A 26907-nucleotide genomic window follows, 5' to 3' on the forward strand; every position below is an offset into this window, starting at 1 on the left:
GAAGTGTGAAATGAGGGATTATTCCTTTCATCAAATACCCACCTCTCTTCCATTTAATCTCTGAAGCCCAGTCTCCTTGATATCCATCAATTGTGGGAAGGAAGATAGGTGAAGCTCTCTCCAGCTTGTGCTGAGCGGGATAATGGAGATCATAGGTCACTGATATGTTGCCATGGCTGTCAGAAATGCATATCTCTAATGGAATGAGACAGAAGGGTAACCAGTGAGGAGATGATTGGTTTGGAGACCATCTTGAATACTGACTTGTTTCATTAAGAGACAATGTCTGCTGTGCCCAGTATGTGGACTAACAGATATATTATGGTACTTTGCCATTCATGAAACTACACTTGTTTCAAAAGTTCTTACGAAATGCTGTCCATTTTTAAAGTAATTAGTGTGATGTTATGCTTTATAGGATTAGGTATTTGGAGTAGGGATATCAACATGTAGATGACTACAAGATTAACCGATAAACCTGGGTTTATCTTTAAATCTTGTTAACTACGTGCATTCTCCCCTTGCTGCCTCTGTATCAGAGCCAGCAGAGGGAAGGAGTGGGAGTGGGAGCTGGAGGTGGCTCCCCATGAGCACTAGATCTGACTGCTACCCCCTACCTGTGCCCTGTTGCCTTTGAGAGGCACCAACATGGAATTGAAGGGGCAGGCGGGAGTTGATACATGTGAGGAGCTAGCTTTTAAGGTGACTCTTGCGTGTGGTGGCTCCGTTGACCTGCCTGCCCCCCTCCCTTGCTGCCTCCTACAGAGGAAATGGGAGGGGGAGGCTGGAGCCAGTTTAAAGAGGGAGCTAGTTTCCAGAGGCAGCAGCGTCAGGGGGTAGGGGTGGGTACCACGAAGCAGCTTCTGTGTGTGGCCAGCCTAGGCCCACTGTGGACAGGGTTGCTGCCACACCACGCTGCTGCCTCTGTCTCTGTCTCAAAGGCAGCAGCATGGGGCAGCAGGCAGGACCTATTTGCTCAGGGAGCTGGCTTCCCTGATGAACCAGCTCCCATCTGATGCTCTGTGCTGCTGCCTCTGATAGGGAGACAGCAGCATGTGATGGCAGGGGGCTCCCTGGGTGTGGGGCTTGGAGTGCACTGGGTGCTGGCCCCACCCCCAGAGACTATTGAATAGTTGTGTAACTGCTAAAATGTGATGTGGTTACATGACTATTTCATCACACGCTATCTAACATCCCTAATTTGGAGTGGATACGTAAGTGAATTTTAAGTCCCTTACTGTTGTTGCAGCCTTTTGCATCATCTTGGGGCTAATTTTTTATTACATTTTAAAGTTTCAAAAATTTTGTCACTGGAAAGGGAAATTGAAATAGCTGTTTTAATTCCCCCCTCAAAAAACAAAATGAGTAGCGGCGGAGTTAATGGGAGTAGTATGAAAAGATGGGAGTATAAGCTTTTGGGAATCACCATTCAAAGGAGGAGGAAGTTTCTTACTGATTTGTCAGAATCTAATTATTGGTATTTTTTTTTCCCTTTCAACTTCTCTGCCCTGGTGTGTATAGATATGCTATCAAGGACCTTTTGAACCACGCTTTCTTCCAGGAAGAGACTGGAGTACGGGTAGAACTAGCAGAGGAAGATGATGGAGAGAAGATTGCCATCAAGCTTTGGTTACGAATTGAGGATATCAAAAAGCTTAAGGGCAAATACAAGGACAATGAGGCAATAGAATTTTCCTTTGACTTGGAGAGAGATGTCCCAGAGGACGTAGCACAAGAAATGGTAAGGGTTGTTGTGCCTTTTTTGGATGTTTATACCCTAGCCTCAGAAGAGAGGCTATAAACTGCTATGCTTTTATTGTCCTGGCTCATTTAAGGGGATGAGGGATTGATTGTGTTTAGTGCTAACCTTCAGAGGAGACTGGGAAGTTGAAGATCATATAGCAGAGCTGTACTTGTTTGTATTGCTCTGGCAATGTGTGATCTGACCATTGCTTGGTAATATGAGTTCTGTGAACATCCATATGTCCTCCTTTAGGTGGAGTCAGGATATGTCTGTGAAGGGGATCATAAGACAATGGCCAAGGCAATCAAGGACAGAGTGTCTCTGATCAAGCGAAAGAGAGAGCAGCGCCAGTTAGTGCGAGAAGAGCAAGAGAAGAGAAAGCAGGAAGAAATCAGTCAGAAGCAGCAGTTGGAACAGCAGCAACAAACAAATGCTACTCAGGCAGGGACAAAGCAACTTCCATCTGCCACTGGTATCACTGCCATCACCACCACTTCAGCATCAGTTTCCACACAAGTAGAGCCTGAAGAACCAGAGGCTGATCAGCACCAACAACTGCAATATCAACAGCCCAGCATATCTGTTGTGTGTAAGTATATTGCCTCAGGCCATTCATAATGTGCTGCTACCCTCTTTAATTGTACTTACCTCCTTTTTGGGAAGTCTTACAAATTTCCCTTTCAAGTGAAAAATCATGTTACATGATACCCCACTGCAGTGCTTTTTTTGGGGGGGGGGGGGGGGAGGAAGGTGCCGGTACTCCAGGTGGAAAGTCGTTGAGTGCAAAAAACAAAACAAAACTGGGGGCTGAAATGCCAGCGCAACCCTTTTAACAGCCACGTGTCCCAAGCAGTCTTCTGTTGGGAGCCAGCTGCTCCAGGAAAAGAGGTGCCCGTACACTCAAGGGGAATGCAATCCATTTAAGTTATGCAGAGAAAACAGGTGCCGGTACGCTGTCCCATGGTGTACCGTCACAAAAGCACTGCCCTACTGTGAGCAGAATTATCAGTATCCAAAAAGAGTTGTTGCGTCATTTCTTGCTCTTGTTTCTGGAACTCTCTAGTAATATGAGTGAGAGAGGATGAAAAAATGATGAAAGGCTAGTTGACCTCCTATCTATATATGCACTAATAAAATTAGAGAGAGAGAAACATAAAGTTACCATTTGACCTGTATAGGCAGCTGGGTATTAAGATCTGTTTTTGATGTAGTCATATTTAAAAGCTACACTTATATCTGCCAGGCAGTGAGGTTGTTGATCCTCTTGAAATAATCCTTGTTCATGTTGATTCTGTTCTAAGTGTGCATGTGCTAGTGCATGTAATCAGAGATTTTTAGCTTTAACAGTATTTGTAGGACCAACTATAGCGCCCCCTGGAGTGCTGTGCTCATGCGTTGGAATATTACATCTCACCCGACCCTATGCCCTCTTTATTGCCTTCTTGCCACTCATGACAGTTGGTTGGGATACCTTGTCTTGCATTGCAAAATTGTTAGCTATTCCTGAAATCCATTGTTTTGTCTCTTTTGTCACTTAACTCTTTAAGTTAAGCATTCTGAGTAGTAGTTTAGGAGTTAGTCCCAGCTGGATCTTCACCTTGGAGCAGAGAACTCCTGACTTTTGGTTTTAGGTCATGTTCATCATTCAGGCAGCCAATGCCTATTAGTGACCCCCTGGAGAACTGTTCAAAGTGTTTTGGGGGAGTCCCCCAGAAAAGATTAATGCAGGATCTGCAAAGTCTTCCACCCTCAAACTTAGAGTGGGTTTTGTGCTACCTCAAAGCCCTCTTGATCAGACTCCATGTTTGGCAACAGCATGCAGCTCACCATCGGCACCAGAATTGACTGGCAGTGTACCACCTCCTTGGTGCCTAAGTGATTGAAGTCAACAGGCCCATTGGCATGGCAGAAAAAGGAGACTTCGGGCAAAGGACCCATGTTAGGCCACCTGGGAGTAATTTGGGGTACTGCTGCAGTTGCATCCCAATCAGGGACCCTTCTTCAACTCCTGGGAGCAGCAAGGGATCCCAGCTCCTTGTATGGTCATCTGTGCCTATAGTGGGTCCAGCGGCCAAAGGGCAAGTATGCTAACTGCCATTGCAGACACCAAACCAGGCAACTGATTCAGCCAAGACTCTGGCATCTACAGGCAAGCTGGTTATAAGACCACCTGTAAAATATCAGAGCATCCTTGATTCCCAGCACATTGACGTTAGACCCTGGCACTGCAGCCTCAGTGCCTGATTAGAACACACAGGTCTCCAATGTTAAGATCTGTGCTTGAAAGGCATAGGACATCTGAGTCAAGAGGCCAGTCCCTGTACCTCTTCCATGGGCACTCTTGTCTGAGTTCAACGCTGTGCAGATCACCTTGCTGAAGTGGTCTCCTAGGCATTGATACTCCCCCAGATGCAGGATGGTTCCTAATTGCAAAACCAGTCCCTGGCTCCCCAGTAGGGATGTGAATGTATAGCAGAGTCCATGGTTAATCAATGAGCTTGGGCTCATTGGATAACTCTCTGAGTTACATACATCTCCACCCCTTCCCCCTGCTGCCTCTGTATCAGAGGCAGCAGGGTAGGTGCAGGAGGTGAGAGCCGGTTTTTAAGCTGGCTTCCTCTGTGTGGCAGCTACTGTGGAACCAACTGTCCCGCCCCCTCCCACTGCTTCCCATAGAGACAGTGGATGGGGAAGCCAGTTCTCACAGGGAACCGGATGAGCTGGCTCCCAGTGAGCACTGGCGCCACCTGACTCCTCCCCCTTCCTGCCACCCCTAACAGAGGCAGCAGCGTGGGTGAGAAGAGGCAGGTGGGAGCTGGTACATGTGGGGACCTGGCTTAAAAGCCATCTTCCCATGAACATTGGCTCCCCCCCCAGTGTGTAAATGTGTACTCACTGAAATTTTCAGTGGGTACACATTTACCCAAATAAACACATTTTAGCATCTCTTCTCCCTGGTACTACTCTTCAGGCAGGCACCAATTCCTGGCCTCTCCTTACTGGTCCCTGGCATCTACAGCTCTGCCCTGGTCACCAGAAAGGCCTCAGTCCTAAGCCTAAAGAGTAGTTCAGCCACTCACCTATAAAAGGTGAAATGCCAGGGCTCACAAGACTGGCCTGGCTTCTGTGGTGGCAAAGACCCATTCAGTGTCAGTACAGGAACCTATGAGGTGTACCTGTTTTGCTAGTCCCATACTCCCCTCTGTTCCTCCTAGGCTGCATCAGACAAGCTGTCCTAGCACAGCTGCACCCAAGTTGGAGTACAATGTTGAATCCAACATGGATGACAAAGCAAGCCCTAATGCTCAAGGAGCATCCCCTGGAAGAGCAAGGGAAAGTCGTCCCTCCTTTAGCAGTGCTGTCATCTTCGTCTTCCCTTTCCTCTACCAGCCTGCGTCTTCCAGAGGTGAAGGAAAGCCAGAGGCAGGTGGTGTTCTGATGGTGTAATCCCTGTCACATCCCAGGATCCACTCCCCTGTGCTTTCCTCAACTGTCTGTGCTCCTTCTGGTTGGCCTTAGTGTAGCTGACCTCAGATGGATGCTAGACTTCATAACTATGGGCTACACCCTGGAGTTTGTGGCTATCCATCCCTTCCACTTCCTTTCCTGTTCCTCTTCAGCAGCCCTTCTCATTAACAATTCCTTGTTCAGAAAGTTGATAACCTCCTATGCCTGGAGGCAGTAGAGGAGGTCCCTCCAGATCTTACGGGGGAAGTGTTCTATTAAAAGGTGCTTCAGACCCATTCTGGACCTGCACTACCTCAATAAGTCTCTCAAGATACTAGTTTTACATGGTGTCTTTGGCCTCCATTATTCCCTCCCTGGACTGGGAGACAGGTACTCTGCCCTCTATTTGAAGGATGCATATTTCCGTTTTCCTGGGGCACAGATGTTTCCACTCTTTTGTGTTGGGCGGCCACCATTTTCAATTCATTGTGCTGCCTTTTGGTTTCTCATTAGACCTGGGAGTGTTTACAAAGTGCATAGCACAGTGGCTACTAATTTGAGGTGCCAAGGGTGCAAATTTATCTATATGGCTAATAAAGGGCCAGTGTTGGGATCAGGTGTGGCAGTATCTTGATCTAGTTTGCTCCACCTGTCACTACCTGGGGCTGTTAAATGAGAGAAAAATCAGCCTTACTTGCAGCATAGAGTTCATCGGAGTAATCTTTGATTTTTACACAGGCCAGAGCCTTCCTTCCCTAAAATCTGTTTCAAGCTGTGATGCACTTCATCTCGTGCATGCAAACCCACTGTCTCATCACCACTTACTTGTGCTTGTGGTTGTTAGATCATGTGGAGGCCTGCATTTGTCGTGAGGCACACAGGGCTCCACCTCAGGCTCCTTCACACAGGCTGGCGTAGGGATATGTTCCCAACAGACAGAACATGGACCATGTGGTCAGGATATCCGACCATGTACTGTTGCCACTCACATGGTAGCAGAATACTGCATCAGTATTGGAGGCAGTTATCTTTGCAGCTCTGTCCCAGTCAGTGAACCTCCTCTCTGATGCCTTGAATTTGGAGTGGGCTCCCCAACTTGGCGATCCCAGTACACAACCTCATCGGTTGATGTTTAGGGAGCTATCATGACTTGACATCAGGGAGCTCAGAGCAGTTCACTTAGCCTGCCAATCTTTCCTGCCTCTTGTAGAAAGCCGAGTGGTCCAAATTGTGATAGCTACTATAGTGCCTATGTTCTATATCAACCAGTAAGGCAGGGCCAGGTATTCCACCTTTTGCCAGAAAGCCTTCAGACTCTGAAACCGTGTAAAATACGGCATCCATCTCATAGCCACACACCTCCCTGGCATCACAGAACACATTGGAAGATCTCCTCGGCAGGACCTTCTTGTCTCTCCACGAGAGGTTCCCCCCCCCCCATTCAGAAGTGATCAACTTCATCTTCCTGGAGGGGCGATGGTGCTGTTTTCATCCAAACTGAACAGGAAATGCCACAATATTTGCTTGATTTTTTTGGGGATTCGCAGAATTAATACAAAAACCACAACAGTCTTTTGCAGCTGAACCTGGTGGCACTGCATCTGACAGTGGCTAAATATGGAGGAGCAGAAGTACATGGCTGCTGTCCATCGAGTTCTGTTGGGCAGCAGAAGGCTCTCCACTGGAGTGATCTGCCTTTCAAATAGTAATGTTTTTCTTCTTGGAACTCAGCTAACTGTATTTGGCCTCAGAGCAGTTGGTCCTGGACTACTTTTTGCATCTTGTTTAATCTATCAGGGACCATTTTGTTGCTATCTCAGGCTTTTGTCTGCTCTTTGAGGGTAGGTCGGTTCTCCTCCAGGACATGTCTGCCAAGTTCCTTGAAGGCCTTGAGTGCCTCTGACCTTCTGTCAAGGATACCGTTTCATCATAGGGCCTGGATTTTGTGCTGTCAAGGCTCACAGGAACCACCCACGCCCCCCCCCTTTCCCTTTGAGCCTCTGTCTTTTTGCAGTCTCCTTCTGAAATGGAAGCTTGCAGTCCTACTTGTGATAACCTCTGCCTGCCAGCTCTATGAGATTAGGGTGCTTACCTTGGAACTGGCTTATATAGTTTCCTACAAAGACTACGTTCAGCTGTGGCTGCAGAAGGCTTTCCTGCTCAAGTTCATCTTGCGGTTTCATACAGACCGGACGTTTATTTGCCTGTCTTGGTTTCCCAAAGCCTCAAGTCTGGGGAGGAATGTACAGGCAGTCCCCGACTTACGTGGATCCGACTTACGTCGGATCCCTAGATACGAACGGGGTGAGGCAACTCCCGCACATGCGCAGCAGCATTCCCGGGGCTCGCTCACCTGGGTCCTAGGATCCTCCTCCTCCTCCGGCCGGCTCCGACTGGGGTCCCGGAGAGCTGCCGGGCAGAGGAAAAGTGCCTCCCCCTGCCAGCAACAGGCTGCCCCCTCCCCTGAGCAACAGGCTGCCGAACAGACAAAAGCAGCCTCTCTGCCCCTCCTCCCCCTATACATGCCGGGCTCCCGGAGCGCAGCAGCGTCCCCGGGGCTCGCTCACCTGGGTCCTAGAATCCACCTTCTCCTGCTCTTCGGCCGGCTCCAACTGGCCTCTGCCTGCAGCAGCTGGCCACAGGGACAGGGATCCCGCAGAGCTGCTGGGCAGAGGAAAAGTGCCTCCCCACGCCCGCTGCCCCCCCCCCCCCGCAGCCTCGCATCCTGCACACCTCCCCCTCCCCCCCTGCCAGCAACAGGCTGCCCCCTCCCCTGAGCAACAGGCTGCCGAACAGCAGACAAAAGCAGCCTCTCCGCCCCTCCTCCCCCTATACATGCTGGGCTCCCTGGGCAAACAAAGACTCCATCAAAACAAACAAAGTGCTGGCCTCATTGTGTTAGCAAAAAAAGGACCCTCCTCCTAGAACCCTGGGCGGTGTGTGGAAATAAAGCTATTAGCTCAAAGCATGGTGCAGAGCTGTTTGGTATTTGATGAGTTACTCCTTTAGTCCTGAGTTTGTCACAGGGACAGAAATAGATGTGAAATCTTCTGAACAGGGGAACAGACAGCAAAACAAACATAGAGGGGAGTTAACCTTTCCCTATGCTATCCAAAACTAAAAAAAATGTTTGGCTAGAGTTTCCCCTACAATATGTACCAGTTCCGACTTACATACAAATTCAACTTAAGAACAAACCTACAGTCCCTATCTTGTACGTAACCCGGGGACTGCCTGTAGTTCCCATTCATGAGATGCTTGAAGGGATTTAGCCTTCTACATTGAAAGGATCAAACCATTCTAGAAGTTGATGCAATTGTTGGTCATGGAAGCAGACAGGATGAAATGTCATCCAGCGTCTGCTCAAACTTCTTGTGTCACTGTCTGCATTTGCTGCAACTATGACCAGACAAAGGTGCCACCTCTGCCAATTGTAGCTGCTCGTTCAACTAGGGCACAAGCCTCTTTGGCAGCTTTCCTGGTCCAAGTACCTATCCAGGGTATTTGTAGGGCAGCTACCTGGTCAACCATCCACAGTTCACATCCCGTTATGCACTTACTAGCAAGCCTGAGATAATGCTGGCTTTGATAGAGCAATGCTTCCAGCTGCTAGACTGTGATCCCTGAGCCCACCTCTGAGGATATTGTTTGAGAGTCACCTAGAATGGAATTGACATGAGTAAGCCGTTGAAAAAGGGGGAAAAAAGTGCACTTACCTTTTCATAGTTGTTCTTCCAGATGTGTTGCTCATGTCTACTCCATTATCTGTTCTTCTCTTCCTCCTATGTTGGAATGACCTGCCAGAAGAAACTAAGAGGTTGTAGTAGTGTTGGTGGCACCTAATGTACCAGTGCACGAGTGCAGCACTCAAGAGGATGCTACAGTTGACCTAATGGATGACTGCTAAGGCAAAAATTCCAACCATGCATGTGGGTAGAACACACCTAGAATAGAATAGACATGAGCAACACCTCTCAAACAAAGAGCTATGAAAAGTTAGGTAACCATTTTTAGACTAATTTTATTCTTAATAAGTAATACAGTATTTAAGTACTGCCAGTGTGCTGAGTCTGGAGAAGGTGGGAAGACATCCAACAGTCAGGACACATTGTGACTAATATTGTTGCATGCAGATAGTAAAGTTTAAGGCCAAGATTGTGAAAACGGTGCCTAAATTTAGACTTCCAAACTCATATCTCAACAGCCGAATAAATGGCCTGATTTTGAAAGTGCAAATTACTTGTAAAATCTGACTTAATTTAGGAAATACTCAGAGCCTAACACTTCAGAAAATCAAGCATTGTAGATTTCAGAGCCTAACTTTAGGCACCCATTTTTGAAAGTATTGGCTTGTAATATTCAAGCAAGACTGTAAAGCGCGGTGTCCCAACATTCTAGCCATTAGCCACGTGTAGCTAGTTGGCTGGTTATGTGTGGTAGTTCACTATAGTAGCTGCTGCTTAAGAACTGGTTAGATACCACATCTGTAAAATTTGTGAATCCAGAACACACTTTTTGAAATTAGTCTTGTGGTCTTTATCTGCAGCTGATGGGGCAGCTGACAGTGGTCAGGGATCATCCGTTCATACTGAATCATGTGTAAGTAGCCAACAGACTGTGTCCTATGGTTCCCAGCACGAACAGAATGTCTCAACAGCTACAATTCAGGGATATACTGCTTCAGTTGGTCAAGTGCAGTCTCAACAGCATGGAGGATATCAGCAGCCCACAGTGGTAAGCACAAACCTCAAAAGACACACAGAACACTATGTATTACATACTTTTTTATTTTTGTTTTTTGGCATACTTTCCTTTTACCCCATGTGCGTGTGAATAGGCTTGTTTTATCAGTAAATGATTTACTATACACAGAAATGGTGAAAAGAAAAATTCCATACAAGGTGATAAAAATGTATGGATAGGCAAAGTGCTGCTTGAGAATTATAGTTTGATTTAGGGATATTAAGTTTGCATTATGGCAGCTATAAAGCTTAACTCTTTGAATCTCAGCATCTACTGTAATTGAATAATTCTGTTCCCATAATTTTCCAGAACTGAAAATGTAATATGGATTAAAATTATTAAAGTGCTTAAATTGCTTTGTGCAACTATGAAAATTTAAATCTATAGTAAAAATGCTTAAATGCGCACGGATACTCTTTAATAATTTTGAGATATAACTTGAATTCTGCCAAGCCTGTGCAAATGCAGGCTGTATCTGGTAAGTGAAACACTATAGGCTGTATGCAGTCGTTCTCAAATACAGTACCTAATTTAGGATGAAGAGGAAGTAATCCTTCTGTTTTTGAGCATGCATTTAGAGTGAAATGGGTGGATTTCTATCTGCCTTGACATAACACCCTCAAATTAGTTAACGCACGTTGAAGTCTATGCTTAGTCTCGCTCAGGATAGATGTGATGCTTTCACTACACTTAACAGTTAGTGTGGAAGTTCCAAACATCAAGAGTTCTTGGAAAGATAGAGGTATTAAAATAACTTGATGAGAACTGCTCTATAAATGTGAACTCGCTACATTATTAACGTGCTTAAATTGTTTGCATAATTATGAAAATTTAAATCTACAGTAAAAATGCTTAATATACATTGATGCTTTTATAAAAGTCATGTATTCTGTAAGGTTTTGATTACAGGTATCAGAGGTAAGAATTTTGAACCATTATAGAATGCTGCATGTAAGCACTCCAGACTGAACAGGTCCCACACCTTATGTTCCCATTTTATTTATAGCTTGTGTTGAGTTGCTTGTCAGTTGCCCTGCATATTCGTTTCCCTGGAAAGTCTGCAAAGGCCACAAATACCTTTTCCCATTGTGTTCATCTGTGTTATCCTTTATTTGGTACCTTTTTTTCCTTGGTACATTTTAAATGCTAACTTCTAGGAACTCTTTAAATTCCTGCCCCTCATCGCTGTAGTTCTGTTCAACTGCCCCTGCTGGCTCCTTTATGTGCAAACTCTGAGGCAAAATAAGGTACCATATCTGAACATAAGAATGGTCATACTGGGTCAGACAAAAGGTCCGTTTAGCCTAGTATCCTGTCTTCCAACATGGCCAATGTCAGTTGCCCAGAGGGAATGAACAGAACAGGTCACCCATTTCCAGCCTCTGACGAAGGCTAGGGACAGCATTCCTACTCAACATGGTAATTAGAATTGATGGATTTAGAGAATTTAAAACCATTTTCTGTTGAGTCTTGGGAATCCTCAAGTTTCATTTTTGGTACTTACAGCTGTGAATTTTATTGAAGAGTTGTTAGTGGCGTCAGTCCTTTTATTTGAAGAAACTTACCAATTATATTGATACAATAAATGGACTCTCCATCCTTTCCAAAGGCACTTAATCTGAAGGTTTGTGGTGCTGTTGATCCTGGATCAAATGAAGCTTCTAAGCTGCCCAAAGTAGTTCTTGTCTTGCTTCATCTTTCTTTCCCAAATTTCAGTCCAAGGATGTGGTTTGGAATGAAAAACATTCCATAGTCTTGAAATGGCTGGCTTGCAGATTTAATGACTGGAGTAATAGTTGGGAACCCACTAACAATTCTTCTGAGCAGTCAGGTACTAACCTGAAAAATCTTGCTTAAAGCTAGTGGTGGAATTCCAGAAAATCACCTATCCAGATTTTTCTGGAGACTGACATTGAGTTCAGTTCTCTTTGAAGGCAAAGGGGCAGTTCATTACAAGAAGTTTCAGTGATTAGAAGAACAGATTTTGAAATCCTGGTCTGGCTGCTATACTAACACTTCCATCTTTCCACATCTTTTCTTTATATAAGTATTTAATTGGGTCAGATTCTGACCTAATGGTTTCTGGGTTGTCAAATCACAAAATCTTGGCTCTTTATTTAACAAAGCCATCATCTAGAAAATGCAGTATAACTAATATTAAAGAAGCAATTTTTTTCCAGATATTAAACTCTTAACTTTTTGCTCCACAATTCATGTTGTGGATGATGTTTAATTTCTTATGGTAATCACATGACTGAATAAAGCACTAAACTTTGCATACATAAAACTGGACTCATAGGATACAAACTCCTTTCTAGAATATAAAATAGATTTTGTGCAAGTAGAAAGACTGGAGAGACAAATGCCACTAACATGGACATACACATCTTCTTCCCCACCCCCTCCACTCAACCTAATGTGGATAGCTGAAGGCTGCGCATTAAGCACAAAGGGCCTTTCACATGTAGAATTACTTGGCACTGGAAATTAACACTTCAGTTTCCTGGAACAAGGTATATAGTAATAAAGTATCTGTTTTATCAGCTCTGCTCTTCAAATGCACATACAAATTGCTTTTGGTAGGAGTGCTAAAGGAGCCCTCTTCATTGATAATGAAAGGCAAACTTTAGTCCTCAGAGGTGCACACTTCCTGTTCCGTGTGTAATGACCTTCATTAAACTCCCCACATATCCTTTTGTACATACAGCAATCAGCATTAGTCTTTCGTCATCCTCATGTATGTGTGACTTTCTGTTTGATTCATTAGTTGTACAACTTTTCATTTTTAAAGCATTCATTCCTTAATTTTGTTTTCCTCCATAGCCTCAACGTGGTCGTAGCATGTCAGTTTGTGTCTCCCATCTTTCTGCTGTTCCCTATCTGCCCTGCATCCCTTCCAGTATTCCTTCTACCCCACTGCCAGCGCTGTGTGCACCTCTTTCTCCTTCCTACCTTCGGACTGCCCCTGAAGAAACCTTTGCAGAAAAGCTTTCTAAAGCACTGGAGAATGTCCTACCCATGCACTCTGCCTCTCCACGCAAGCACCGACGCTCCAGCCTGCCCTCCCTCTTTGTCAGTCCTGTATGTGTTACTGTACGCCTCCTGGCCCATAAAGATAAGTTACCATTAAATACATCCTGGTTTTGGGGCATTTAATAAGTAAAGAAGAATTGGGTTTTTTAATCCTGTGCCCTACACAACTAGAGTGCTAATTCCTTTTCTTTAGGAAGCATCATGCTTATGTAACAACTGAGCAATGTTGGTACCTGAAGTTAGATGAAAGTTATAGGGCAAGGACTGAATGTATGACAGAGGATAAAAGGAGAAGTTGCACTCTGATCTCCGTCCCATAAGATAAGTGCATCTGCTTCTACTTTTAGGCAGTCAGTGAAATTCTTTCAAGTCCTGGATAAAATTCTTAATGTCAAATATGACCAGATATTAAAACTTGCTAGTAGCAGCTGATTTGCTCAAGAGGACTGTTTTTAATGGGAATGATGGCCTTCTAGATTCATAATAAAACAAATCAGAGGGATTCTGTCTGAGTAGCAAACAGTTCAAATTTTTTCTGTTTTGCTTCTGGAGGGAAGTTAAAATTGTGTTTCCATTGATTCCTGTATACATATTGTATTTTGAGATGGAAAGATTTCTTCTGTTACTGTAGATGTTAAATGCGTAAGGCATGAATGGATGTCTTAGTCTTTCCAGAGTATCTGGTTATGTTGGAAGTTAGAAGTATATTTGAGGCAGTTAATTCTTTGAGGAAATATTTCCTTTTAAGAGATGTTGGAGAATATTCTTGTGTTCTGGAAATTGATTCCATAGAACATAAAGGGCATGTCCTTACTCACTGTGCTGGACAGTATGGGACTTTGCTCCTGTTTTTCCAGAGGGGAAATTGAAGTTATCTGTCGGATTTTTTTTTAAGCTAATTATAATCCATCACAATGTTATGGAGAAATCAATTGCTGATGGCGCTTGTAGAATCCTCCTCAGAGGGATGCTAATGCATCATGCAGTATATCACTGAACAATTGGGAACAGATGCTCTTGATTGTTACCCTGCTGTTGAATCATCCTTGAACCAGATATTCGTAACTGACTTGAATTTCTAGCTGATTGAAAACTACTTCTTGGAGATTAACTCCAATAGCCTGTAGTAGCTGTCAGTGTCAGTAGACTGCACTGTTGCTGCTATTTTCCAAAGAGCAATTAAATCTATACAAGTAGTGTTGGTGTAGAAAGTATCAATTGCTATTGAAAATCATTAGTGCCAGATATAGTAGAAATGCACTATTAGAAATTTTATGAGACAGCCTTTCCTTGCCCTTCATTTTCGCCCTGGAGGGGAGAAGTCAAGATGAGCCTGCTCTAACATTTGAATCAAAGTGTCTTTGCTTTTGAGGACTTCCCTGCTGGTTTAGTACAAGTCGGTTCAGATTGGAGATGCAAGTGTAGTATAGTCCATTCTCAAGATTAATAGATGGCCTATCGAGTACTATAAATGGGAAGGGCAGTTGAAATCAACTCAATCTAAAGATGATGCAATGTGAGTAACTCTTAACAGATGGTTTAGTCTTGTGGCCTTAGAAGGGTCATTTCATGTTTTTACATATATAGCAAGTTACTGAATAATTTGAGAGAAACACCACCACATCTTCATGGGACATAATCAAAGTTCATTAACCAAAAACTGAAGATCTCTTCTCCCTTTCTTGACTTTGTGTGGACCTTTGTGTAAACTATATCAAGTGATTGTCTCTCTGCTAGCTAACTCAGTTTGTTCTTTTGGTACAACTTGCACACAAATCAGTAACTCGGAGGCTTAATTTAAAGGAGTTGTAGGTACCATGAAAATAAGTCTGTCATTGTCAGCAGAAATTCTCTTTTCTATGAACGAGAAGAAGGTTGTTGTAGAAAAGCTAACAAAAGCATGGTACTTCAGTATGCAGTTCTATTCACCATGGATGTATTTAATGGATATTTACATTTTTGTAATTTTCAAGCATTGTATGTGTTATAGATCATGAACTTGGAGTAGTCATTCTATAAGGTTACTTCACAGAGCTGCCTAGTGAGCTGTGCATGTTCATGTCCTTTCATTTCTAAATGTATGAATTACTTGTCTTGTTCATGTCAATGCAGCCTCAGTCCCTGGTGCATCCGTGTGGGGGAACACCAACATTCCCAGATTCCCAGATATTTTTCCCAACCATTCATGAACGGCCAGTGTCTTTCTCACCACCACCTGTCTGCCCACCAAAGGCTACCATTTCTCAGCGGCGCAAGAGTACCTCCTTCTTGGAAGCCCAAACATGCCATTTCCAGCCCTTGCTAAAAACTGGCCAGAGTTTACTTCCACCTGGTGGTAATCCCACAAATTGGACGTCAGAGGCAGTCGTTATGCTGGGCACTACAGCTCATACAGTCACTGGAGAGCCCCTACATGTGCAAGTCAGTTCAGCACCTCCTGAGGATGCTCACTCTAGAATGCCTCAAGAAGCCGTGTACTTTGTGGGCATGCACTACCAGCCACAATTGCCAGAGCATTATGATACAGTAGTGTATAATTCCTATGGGACTGAACAGTACTTGAAACAGCTGCCTGAACAGAAGCATGTGCAAGGTGGCCCTCTTCAGAGCTCTGTTTATGACTATCAGTCTGGGCAGAACTTCCTGCCAAGACATCTACAGAGCTTGAGACTGGATTCTGGAATGAGCCCTCTTTCACCATTGTCCAGTGTTCCAGCTCCATTAAGTGCAGATTCCACTCAGGTGAAGTTTCACCAGGCATTTGTTCCTCATTCTGCACCTGCTGTGCTTACTCACAGTAGTGATAGCAGAACAAGCTGTGTTTTTGAGTTCCATGTACACACACCAAATTTGGCTCCAGGAGAAGGGGGTATCTTACCCCAACGTGTTTACAGAAGCTGTCGGGGGTCATTGGATTTTAATCAGGAGGAGTCCAGTCAGGTAACAGGGTTGCATGGTCGCCTCCAACCTGTGACAGAGGAACAGTGTCACTATTTTGTTCCTGAGCTAACAGTGCCTAGTGCGGGATCTATCAAACAGAGCTGGCCAGAAAGGAGTCCAGAATACTCAAGTGATTCATCGCAGCTGACTTCCTCTGACACTGGTGATTTCCAGTCTCCTCCCCCAACAGTGGGGTCATCTACAGCTTTTGGTTCAGACTTCTCGTTGCCCATTGTCCAGGTCCCTCAGAAGGTATTTCAAGAGTCGCAACTCTTCATCTGTTTCCAACAGGGAGCCTCAGCTCAACAGGCCTTGTCCACCTCGCTTTCATCAGGACCACCTGCATTCTACCCTCAGGTTATGGGAGCAAACCATTCCAGAATGTTTCTGCTGTTTTGTCTTCCTTTACACAATTAAGGGCCCAATTTCCCTTCTTTCCTTCCCCTGTATCTTTCCCTTCCATGCTCCAGGTTATTCTAGATCTTGGCATTCAAAGGATATGTTTCTGCTATATCTGTAATATACTAGGATCTCAGTAGCTTGCTAGGTCTCACCTCAATAAGTGAGATGTCAGCAGCTACTGGTAATCATTCTACCTTCAGCCCTTGCAAAATCTTGGTAGGTGGGACTTTCTGGTATTTGTAGCAAGTAGTCAGTACTCATCATAATTTTCTAGCTGATATTCAGCTCACAGATCCAGGTGACTGAAATGCAGGGTAGGCTTTTCATCCTGGCAAGGTTATGGATTGGTTACAGTAAGGGATGACTCTGATTCTGTGTCAAGAAGTATTGTGACCAAAGAATCATTATTTTTCTGGTTATGCAGTCAGTGGCTTCAATTGAAGGATTTAATACCATTTAACAACATATTATTTGTACAATGGAGGATAGAAAAACTAAAAATACCAATTGTTCTGTGAACTGTCCAGACATAGGAGAATCTCTTACAACTCTTCAGAGGGATTCCAGGGGATGATTTATTTATTGAAGGAGTAGTCTAAAAATTACTTATGAATATTTAATTTCCAAATTAACTATTTTGATGAATTGAAATGTAAACAAGTCATTTGTACAAATTGTCTGAGATGAATATGCATCAAGTATCACTTCCACATGATGACAGATCATGGTACTGTTAAAAATAAAACAAACTTGAATATTGCTAGAATTTACACATTGTATTGCTACTTGTAGTACTTTTACTTGCCAGAGCCAGGAGAGGACCTGCCTAAGAGCAGACTTCTCATCTCCCTCACTCCTGCCATTTCAGCAGTGAAGTTAAACTTGCTTCACTGTGCAAGTTGCACAGGAGATTAGTCCATTTCTTGAAATGGAGGAAATGGTTAGGAAGAAAAGGAGCTTTGCTGTTATTCAGTACATAAATGTAGAAAGGTCAGGAACCAGGAATTCAGTTTGAATGCTTTCCTCATGGAATAGTGCAGACTACTTTTCTTCCCACTTCCCAACATGAGTAGAGGATTGTGGTGATAGCTGTTTCAGAATAGAGCTTTTAAACACAAGTCTGGTGTGGGTTGCTACACCTATATAGCAGTGTTATTTCGGAATAACTGACATTATTTTGAAATAACAGTGTGTGTCTACATAAGCCATTATTTTGAAATGTCAAGATGGAGGACTTCTTACTTCGACTCCTGTAACCCTCATTTCAGGGGGAGTAAGGGAAAATTGAAAGAAGTGTGTTCTTCCTTCGACTTCCTGCTGTGTAGACAGCACCAAAAGCTGAATTAAGCTATTTCAAGTTCAGCTATGAAATTGATGTAACTGAAGTTGCGTGTCTTCATTCGACTTTTGCTCTACAGTGTAGATGTGCCCTAAGGGAGCCATCTAGAGCTTAGTGAACCTTCATTGTAAGCAGAGTGGAGTGGAAGTCTAGTGAAGTGCTCTGAAACAGTGTTTATAGGGTAGTGTAGTCCCAAATTATTTTGGTACACAGGAAACCACTTACTGAAGTTTTTATGTTCAAGACTAAACGAATGGCTGGAAGAATAGCCTAAAATAAGAGAGGTAAAATGTATCTCATGTATGGATTACTAAGAGTGCTCGATTAATGTGTTAAAATAATGCATGATTTAGGACTTTGTGTGGCCTCAAGTTCAAGCTGCATTACCTTAGTTACAATTTAAATAGCACATACTATTAGGCAAAACCTTCAAGGAACTATTAAGAGTAAAAGAAAAAGCTTCCCTGGATGGCACTGTGCTTTCCGAGGGTTTTTCTTAAACCACAGTAATGCTTTCCAGAGTATTCCTGGTAACAATATACTGCAGGTTTGTATGCCAACGGGAATTTTGTAGCTTCAGTAATTTAAAAGAATAATACTTTACACAATATTTTATACAACTTTCTAAATGCACTAGAAATTTTCTACTTTTTCAGCCTTCCCACTGAAGTGACAAACTAAGAAAGGGATCTGAATGATCTTTCCCTTTCTGGGTTATACTGAAGTATAGAGATATTGCATGTCCCAGTGTCTGATACAGAAGGATAATATTTAGTCCAATGGGAGGGAAACTGCTGAAGAAGAGGTATTTGATATGCCGTTTCTTCAGACTCTTCTCCATTCACTGTAATGTCATTCATCCATTCTTTTATTTGTTAATTCATTCAAAGTTGTTGTTTTTTTGTGTTAGCTAGGACCTTCCATGTCTCCAATAGCTAACCCAGTTTATGGGCTCTGAACATTGCAGTGTTGAGAGTCTGGAAATAATTTGGCATGTTTTTTGACATGCCTTTCAAAGTGAGCCCGGGGACGGACGGACGGACACACGCACACACACACACACACACACACACACACACACACACACACACACACACACTTTAATATTAGTTTTAAAACTCTGTATCTATCTTCAATTTATGGTTGAGGATACAGAGTTAATATTTTTTCACTTTTTTTCTATTCCTGGCCACCTAAATGTGCTCAGTGTGTAAATGTTAAGTTTAATGCTTTTGTTCTTAGCAACTATACCGGGACAGATCCTAAAGAAAGATGAAACTGGTAGGCTAACTTGCCTAATGCAGAGGGCTGTTTGGGTTGTACTTGTTTATATTGGTTGTTTTGGAAATTTTAACAAAAAGCTCATCACTTCCTCATAGTGCACTGCACTGCTGAATAGCTCCATAATACAATTAAGCCATAGTACCATTGTGCGTTCATTAGACGTTTGTTTTAATTAGACCACTCTAGTCAGAAACTATAGATGCAGAAGCCAGTAATTGCCCAGTATGATTGTACCTGTCTCCTTTTCTCCCCCCATAGACACAGGTGCAAGGGCAGCCAACCTCAAGTAGTATATCAGTGGGGGTGCCATCTCAGCCTACACAACAGAGTCAGCAGGTAAGAAAAACAGTTCCTAAAGCCAGGACTAATGTGTAGTAAGTTTGACTTCCAGTTGGATTTTTATGGGAGAAAGTGAACAGGAAAATATTTTCAGTATTGTTGTCAAATTGTGGGCAAGGGAAGAAGGTTTTAAGTTCAGATAGAAAGGATAGAGGCTTCTTGGTGCTGATGCTAGGCATAGCTGCCAACTCTTATATATTCTAGTGATTATTTTATACCTGATAACTAATTTTCACCTAAAATATGTTACTGAAGTTTGCCAGAATTTAAAGAGAAATCTATGGACGACGTGCTTGAGTAGGAAACGGTCTATTTCTCTACCCTCACAATCTCAAGCTTACCACACCTAATTCGAGTGTATACTTGGTTTTGAAATTGAAATTGTGTAAGCTTAAGTACCAGTGGACTATGGTGCTTACAGAATATCACTTTCCAAATCTTCCCAGTGATTTTTCTCAGTGAGGTTCCCTGTGCATGGGTATTTTCTCCTAAACTATGGTAAAAGGAGTTTTGTCTAGATTTTGAGCAAAAAGCTGAATAACTGAAAGACATATTTTTCTGGGCACTGATGCAGTTATTTTGTAGAATCTTCTTGTGAATGTTTTCTAAGCCTTTCAGGAAGATGCTTAATCTCTTTGATTTTCAGAGAGAGCTCAGACTAACTGCTTGATGTAAGTAATATAAGATCTAACAAAATGATTGGGTATGTGCAAACATGAAGATGAAACACTAATCTTTTGATAGCTTACCCTTTTATCCTTTGGGTGAAATCTACTTGAACACATACAAATCTGAGGAATGCTTTTATCTAAAGAGAAAATAATCTCTTGCTATCTTTCCTCCTTGCAACAGAGTGCACAGCAGCTGGCTCCTTCCCAACAGGCAGGACAGTACCAGTTGCAGCAGTCATCCATTGCCAGTGGAGCTACCCCATCACAACCAGTTAGTCAAACACCACTGATCATGCCGATGCCTCAGGTACCAGTGGGGACTCAGGTAACTAACCTTGGTCTTTTGCAAACTTAAGAGAGTCGTCCTTTCTTCCCAGAATTTTTTGGTTACAGCTTTTATTTGTCTGCTGTCTTCCCTAATAGTTCAGAGGTGACATATTATGCCATGTTTAAAAATTTGGCAGGAACAGAGATGTATGTCTTAAATCTCTTTCTTTGGAATACATGGCAGAAATTCAGTAATTCAGTTGAGGAACAACAGCACTTGAAACTGAGCCTCTGCTTGCATAGAGGTCTTAGACAAACATCTGGAAAGACTAGTGTCACCTGCAGTTTGAGGAGTTTCATATGGCATTGTTGACACTTCATGAACACAAATGTAAATTGGATGGAGTACATTTCTCTTACATAATGACAATTTATTCTCCAGTTATGTATACTAAACCAAATATACTGCCTCTTCTGAACTGTCCTCTTTTTTTTTTTTAAAACCCAGTCTTCCTCATTCACTACTTGGCCAAGATGCATCTGATACCAAACGGTTATTTCAGATTGTCACATTTTTTGATATCTTGAATGTGAATGGTGATAAGCCACAAAAACCATTTTAGTTTCATTTGACCTCTTTATCCAATTCTGTTGATTGCTGATCAGCTGACATGACCTTTGCCATTCTGTGTATGTTGACAACGGTGGCTAACGCTCTTAATTGCTTCCTGCTTATACCTGAAGTGGGTACATGTTCCCGTTTTTGTTGTGGGGTTTTCATATTTTCCCAATAGGTAAGGGAGGGAGGATTGCTTGTAGAATTAGAATGATAGCAGAGTCCATTTATGTACATTTTGATGGTGCAGCAGTGTTGACACCTGTCTGTTCCATCGTAGCACAATGTACAAGTTGCAAAAACTGGAACACAGAAGGGATTGTAAAAAAGGTGACCCTTTGGAACAGCAGTCAATTCTCAAGCCACTCTGCCAGCTACTCTCCCCACTCCACTCTTACAGGGCATGATAACTTAAGCAATTCTTTTTTTTCTTTGACTCATACATTAAAAAACCTGCTTTCTGCAACCCTGCTTCCTAAAAAAGCCTATTTCTATTTTCTTTGCATCCCCAGCTTCCTGTTTCCCAAGCAGTGCCGATCATCCAAGGCGAACCTCAGTTACCTGTTGCAGCACCTTCTCTCCCTCAGCCTTCAGTTGCCCCAACCATTCCAATTGGCTCTCATTTTCTTCCTATGGGACAGCCCATGTCAACTTCCCTGCTTTCCCAGTTTTCAGTCTCTCATGCACCTGTGGCTCAGCCAGGCTTCCAGTCTTTGCCTGTTTCTATGGCAGCTGGCATTAACCAGCCACTGCTCACTCTGGCCACATCAGCTGCTATCCCTGTAGGGTCAACCATTGTCCCTAGCCAGCTTCCAACCGCTCTACAGTCTGCAGCCCAGCTGCCCAGCCAGGTTCTCCCACAGCTCCTGCAGCCAGCTGTTCAGTCCATGGGATTACCGGCCAGTCTTGGACAAGCTGCTGAAGCTGCACTTCCAGCTGGAGATGCTTTGTACCAGGTACTGTTGCAAGTCAGCAAAAGATCTCCTCATCTTCTGTTCCTCTGGGACACTAGACCTGACTTATGTTGCACATATTTGCCAATACCCAAATTTGGCAGGAAAGTGATCAAAGCACATGTTTTTTGTGTCTCTTTTTGAACTAACTACTTATAGTTGTATGCAAAAGGACAGAGTTTCATGGATTGTTTTTGGACACCTAACTATGGATTTATCGGCAATGGAATTTCTGTAAAAGTTAGGTTTTTCTGCCATATGTGACAAATAAGCATCTGAAAATTGGTAATACTTCATCACTCCCTGCCAAAGACCTTTAAAATGCTGATCTGTGTCCTGGAAAGACAGTGTGTGGAATGTCTGGCGACACCAAAAATTACCTTAGCAATAATCTAGACTGTGAGCCTTGAATGTCAGTAAAGTGTCAGATGCAAACATGGAATGATGGACAAGAGCTAATCTGTGTCTGACTATAGTAAAGATTTAATTTATAAGTCAGTAAAGCATTACAATAAAAATACAGTGGTGAGAAGACAGTCCCAACATGTGATGCCCCTATTGTAATATATATTATGTTGAAATGTGCTGTCCATCAGCAGGTAATAGCAAGTACTGTTTACTTGCTGTGTGTAATAATGTTGCTTGGCATTCAGGTCATCTCCACTCTTGAGTTGAAGGGGGGAGATTACATGAACATTGGCATTCTTTATGGAAGATTCCCATTAGCTGTTGCATATACTAGCTAAATAGTGATTATTCAGCATGCAAGCTCTTCACGTTTTCCACTTTTATGATTTTGTGGATAATTATAGGGGAAGTTCGCTTCCTAGGACTTTGAAACACTTTTTGTGAGAGTGCAAGAGAACTTGCTGACTCATCATATGTGATTGTTCTGGAGGTGAATTTAGGTACCTGGGCAGTCTGCTGTGTTCCTCTTGCAAAATGGCTTTGAGGTGCTTGAACATTATGGAAGTATGGCAGGTTGGAACAGTCCCCGCAGCTTTACTTGCCATGTTTTCTCTTTCAGCCTTTCTTGCTGGTTTCCTAACTTCCCCTAATATGCACTAACTTGGATCCCTCATTTCTGTCGCAGGGCTTTCCACCTCGGCTGCCGCCGCAATACCCAGGAGACTCAAATGTTGCTCCCTCCTCTGCTGTGACCTCTGTTTGCATCCCTACTGCAGTACTGTCCCCTCCCTTACCCACAGATGCATTGGCACAGCCAGGTTATCTTGCTGCAATGGTGCAGCAGCCTTATGTGGAACAGAACATGTTAGTTCCTCTGAGCGGTGTAGGAGGACAGGTTCAAGTGCCACAGCCTTCATTGAGTTTAGCACAGCAGGTCTCATCTGCATCTTCACAGCAGGGAGCTTTAGAGGTAAATGTGATGTTGTGTGTATAAATTGAAAATTCCAGAGCATGAATTATATTTGCACTGTTTGGGGGAAATTAACCCCTTCCATGTTGGTATCATTTGGACACTATAAACTAATTTCTCAAATGACTTTTTCTTACAGCAGAATGTCATGCCAATGTGGGGAACTTGTTGCCATTGGCTGTTCTGTTGGGAAGTGAGTGTGCATTCCAGAGGCAAAAATCTGTTAACACTTCACTTCTTGCTAGTACTATAGATCCTTTTTTGTCTTTTCAGACACTGTGCCATTGGTAGCCCATGAGAATCTCTAATACGTGTTCCTTCAAGATTTTCTGCTGTTGGGGGAGAGATTTGAATTGTCCTTGTGGGCTGCATTGGCTTCCCTGTTGCACATTTTGCTAGTATGGTGCTGGCTGCATGGCAAGCTGTAGAATCACAATGTAGCAGATGGGATGGCTATCCTCACCAGGCACTCTGAGTATTGCACTAACACCCTCTTCTTGGGTGTCAGATTTGAGTGGACTAGACCCCTGTGGTTATTAATTTGTCTGTAGAATTGATGCTTTGTAGCTTGGAAGAATGATTGGGGAAATGTACTAAAGAGTTGATCTGGTTAGAACTAAAGAAATAATTCATTAACATCCTTGAGTGTTGGTTTTTTCTTGCAGAGTACTCAGGGAGCCTCGCAGGCTGCTCCTTCAGAGTCTGTACCATCAGCACAGCAACAGCCTGCACAGACTACCCCGTTGGTCTCCTCATTAGACAGGTAACCCTAGAGTTTTACCAAGCTGAACTTGTTGGTTGAGACATTTTTCCCTTGGTGGCTCTCTGGCATCTGTTCTTTACTGGGAACATTTTCTATATAAATTGAGTGAATAACTTAAATTTTTTTATAAGGTTTCTCTCTGAAGTTTCTTTCTGAAGTTACTATGCCTCAGTGAGTCACAACTGAGAATACCAGATTCGTGTCCAAAAGCTGAGAAATAGGGCGCAAACATCCCAAAACTGGGGATTGTTCTTCAATAAGATAAACCAAACCAGCAGCAGAAGTAAACTTCTATCTCACCACGTTGACAAATGACAAGTCAGAAATGTAGTCTCCTTAAGAAACTCAACCCTGTGCCAATACCCAGATAGTAGACTTAATGATGAATGGTTATTTAACACCAGATTGATCAACCAAAGGAGGGTTCTTACTACGAATGACCAGCCACATACCCAGGTCAATATATAACTTGGATCCTACCCAATAATGACACTGTTTCCTGTCATCCAGTATGTATATCTAAAGGCTTTTATACAAAGAAAGAGGTGAGAAGGTAAAATTGGCAAAAGAAATTGTATACAAACAGTAATTACTGAGTTCTCGGATCAGGCATGAAGCAATGATGTCATGAAACTGCTGGCTTATTAAGTCTGTGGTTCCTTCCAGACTTTTGGAAAGTCCTCATTCTCTTGGTTAGAATGCTCCCATTAATACAAGTCCATATTCCAGAGAACAGAGTGGGAAAGAAGCTGAGTAGAGATGTTTCTGGGGCATTTTATACTTTGTGCCATATAGTGGGTCTGCTCTCAATACATTAAGTGGAAAAATATAGGCACAAGAGGGAATCCAGTGTCACATGCCCTTGCATGTTTTGATGAGTCATAGCAGTGGCCATTATCGGCAGTCTGGCTGGAAAGTCTATGTGAAAACCCATTAGGTGGGGATAAGCTTCTTTCATGGCTCATTGTGTTTGTTGATGAGCCATCAGCTTGAATAGTCTGTTCACAATGTGCTGGCTAGACTGGCTGTAAACTACCATGTGGGAGGTACTGCACTGGAAAAATAGGTATACAGTCAATATTAGGGAAGTGAAGGTTTAACTGGTTAACTGGTAAGCCTCACCCTTGATGCTCCCAGGGAGGCTTGCTACGGGCTCATGCTGCAGAGCCCACAGCATGTGTAGTCACTATGGTTTTTAGCAGTTACATTTTAACTGTTTCTACATCTCTAGTCAATATTCATAACTTCAGAAATGAAAATGATACATGCATGCTGATAGGATAATCATTCAGCAAATCATGTATTTTCCATTGACAACTCTCATGATATGGTTTGTACCACTGTTGCAATTGTATAATGTACATAGTTGTTTCTTAATCAGATAATGTCACGCCTGCTATGCTAATCTATTGCAATTACATATTAAGCAAGGGGTTACTTGTTCCCATGATAGTCATACATATTCAAGAGTTGAGCTTTGCAAAGCTTGATGCTTCATCCAGAAGATGCATTTAAGTGGATTACTGTATCAAATATTTCCTAGATCCCTTCTTGTGTGGTTAAATACCCTGTCTTCACAAGAGGAACCAGTATTGATCTTAAGAGGCTATCCTCTCTTGGATTAAGAGGGAGATTGTCATCACAAACTGAAGAAGTTCAAATATTATTTGTGTAAATTATTAAACTTAAATTTTGGTTTTAGTGCACATTCTGATGTTGCTTCGGGCATGAGTGATGGCAATGAAAATGTGCCAGGATCTAGTGGGAGACACGAAGGGAGGACCACTAAACGCCATTATCGGAAGTCTGTACGCAGCCGTTCTCGGCATGAGAAGATGGCTAGACCAAAACTGAGAATTCTCAATGTGAGTTATGGCTTATTTCAGTGACTGTAATAATGGTAGTGTCTTTCTTGAGCTCTTATAGAACTTCCCTACCCACCATTCTGAAGAGGGTAGCCTTTCCATTTCCTGTGTATCCTAAGTTCTGATAACAGCCTCCCATACAAAGTGACTAGGCTTCCACTCAAACTCTTCCCCAGGTGCTGTACACTGTTTTGTATGCTCTTGTGTATTCTTTCTGCTTTGGAGGTCAGATAGTGTCCAAAGGTGAGCTATTAGGTGTGCTGTGCCCAAGAGTGAGCTATTAGGTGTGCCGCAGAGCTGTAAGCACAGCAGAACATGGTCATTCAGGAAGCATTGATACTTGTAGGTGGTACAGAGTATTTACTTTGTTTGCCTTACCCCTTGGCTGGAGTTTAAGAAACCTCACCCTATTTTCCCTACTACCACACTAGTTAATTTACTGAAATGTAATTATTCTATTTTCTGCAATAAGCAGGAAAGGTTTACAGAGTAATCAGTTCTAGAGAAAGATGCCCTATGTTGAGCAAGAGGGCTTAAAGTTGAACATCTAAGGGATTTCCAGCTGTATCATTTAGCACTTGTACCTTAAAGGATGGTTGCCCTTCAGTATACCTGATCTGTCTGGGAATGGAGAATGAATGGCTCAAGGAGTATAGTTGGCCCTTAGGAGATCTTGTTGCTTTTGTGCACCTGACATTCACCTGGCTTTAGGGACATGAGATGTTTGCACGTGTGTTCGGTAATTCTGTGAGGTTCTAATGTATTCCACAATTCAGGGTGGAAAACACATTTTTTTTTCAGGTCTCGAACAAGGGTGATCGTGTGGTTGAATGCCAGCTAGAGACACACAATCGGAAAATGGTTACTTTCAAATTTGACCTGGATGGTGACAACCCAGAGGAAATAGCATCAATTATGGTGAGCTACATCTCCAGTGAAGATGGAGAATTGACCTTGATCTTGTTCACCATATTAGTTGTACAACCTGTCTTTAGGAATTACTAGAGTTCTCATAGTGTCTTTGTGCACTGCAATCTTTGTCTCCTCTTCCAATCATGTTACTAATATTAGAAGCAAAATCTTTCATTAATAACTGTTCCCCGTGCCAGCCTCCTGCCCTCAG

At 43.0% G+C, this 26907-nt stretch overlaps 1 protein-coding gene across 19 annotated transcripts in view; it reads left to right on the top strand.

The window, feature by feature from the left end:
* WNK1 (WNK lysine deficient protein kinase 1) overlaps window positions 1-26907 on the top strand; it is a 163955-nt gene that overhangs the window by 87689 nt on the left and 49359 nt on the right. For 6 of the 19 annotated variants that reach the window (XM_075940997.2, XM_089775661.1, XM_089775670.1 and 3 more), the window contains 12 exons: window positions 1522-1741; window positions 1997-2333; window positions 9738-9925; window positions 12758-13015; window positions 15080-16264; window positions 19191-19268; window positions 20124-20267; window positions 21338-21781; window positions 22872-23156; window positions 23822-23919; window positions 25622-25784; window positions 26586-26702. In XM_075940997.2, the coding sequence (XP_075797112.2) occupies window positions 1522-1741; window positions 1997-2333; window positions 9738-9925; window positions 12758-13015; window positions 15080-16264; window positions 19191-19268; window positions 20124-20267; window positions 21338-21781; window positions 22872-23156; window positions 23822-23919; window positions 25622-25784; window positions 26586-26702 (3517 nt within the window). The remainder of the gene's footprint in view (window positions 1-1521; window positions 1742-1996; window positions 2334-9737; window positions 9926-12757; window positions 13016-15079; window positions 16265-19190; window positions 19269-20123; window positions 20268-21337; window positions 21782-22871; window positions 23157-23821; window positions 23920-25621; window positions 25785-26585; window positions 26703-26907) is intronic. The other 13 variants (XM_075940991.2, XM_089775554.1, XM_075941003.2 and 10 more) reach the window with 7 other exon arrangements.

The sequence above is a fragment of the Pelodiscus sinensis genome, chromosome 1, assembly GCF_052426305.1.
Source record: "Pelodiscus sinensis isolate ZL-2025 chromosome 1, ASM5242630v1, whole genome shotgun sequence".
Lineage (NCBI taxonomy): Eukaryota > Metazoa > Chordata > Testudines > Trionychidae > Pelodiscus > Pelodiscus sinensis.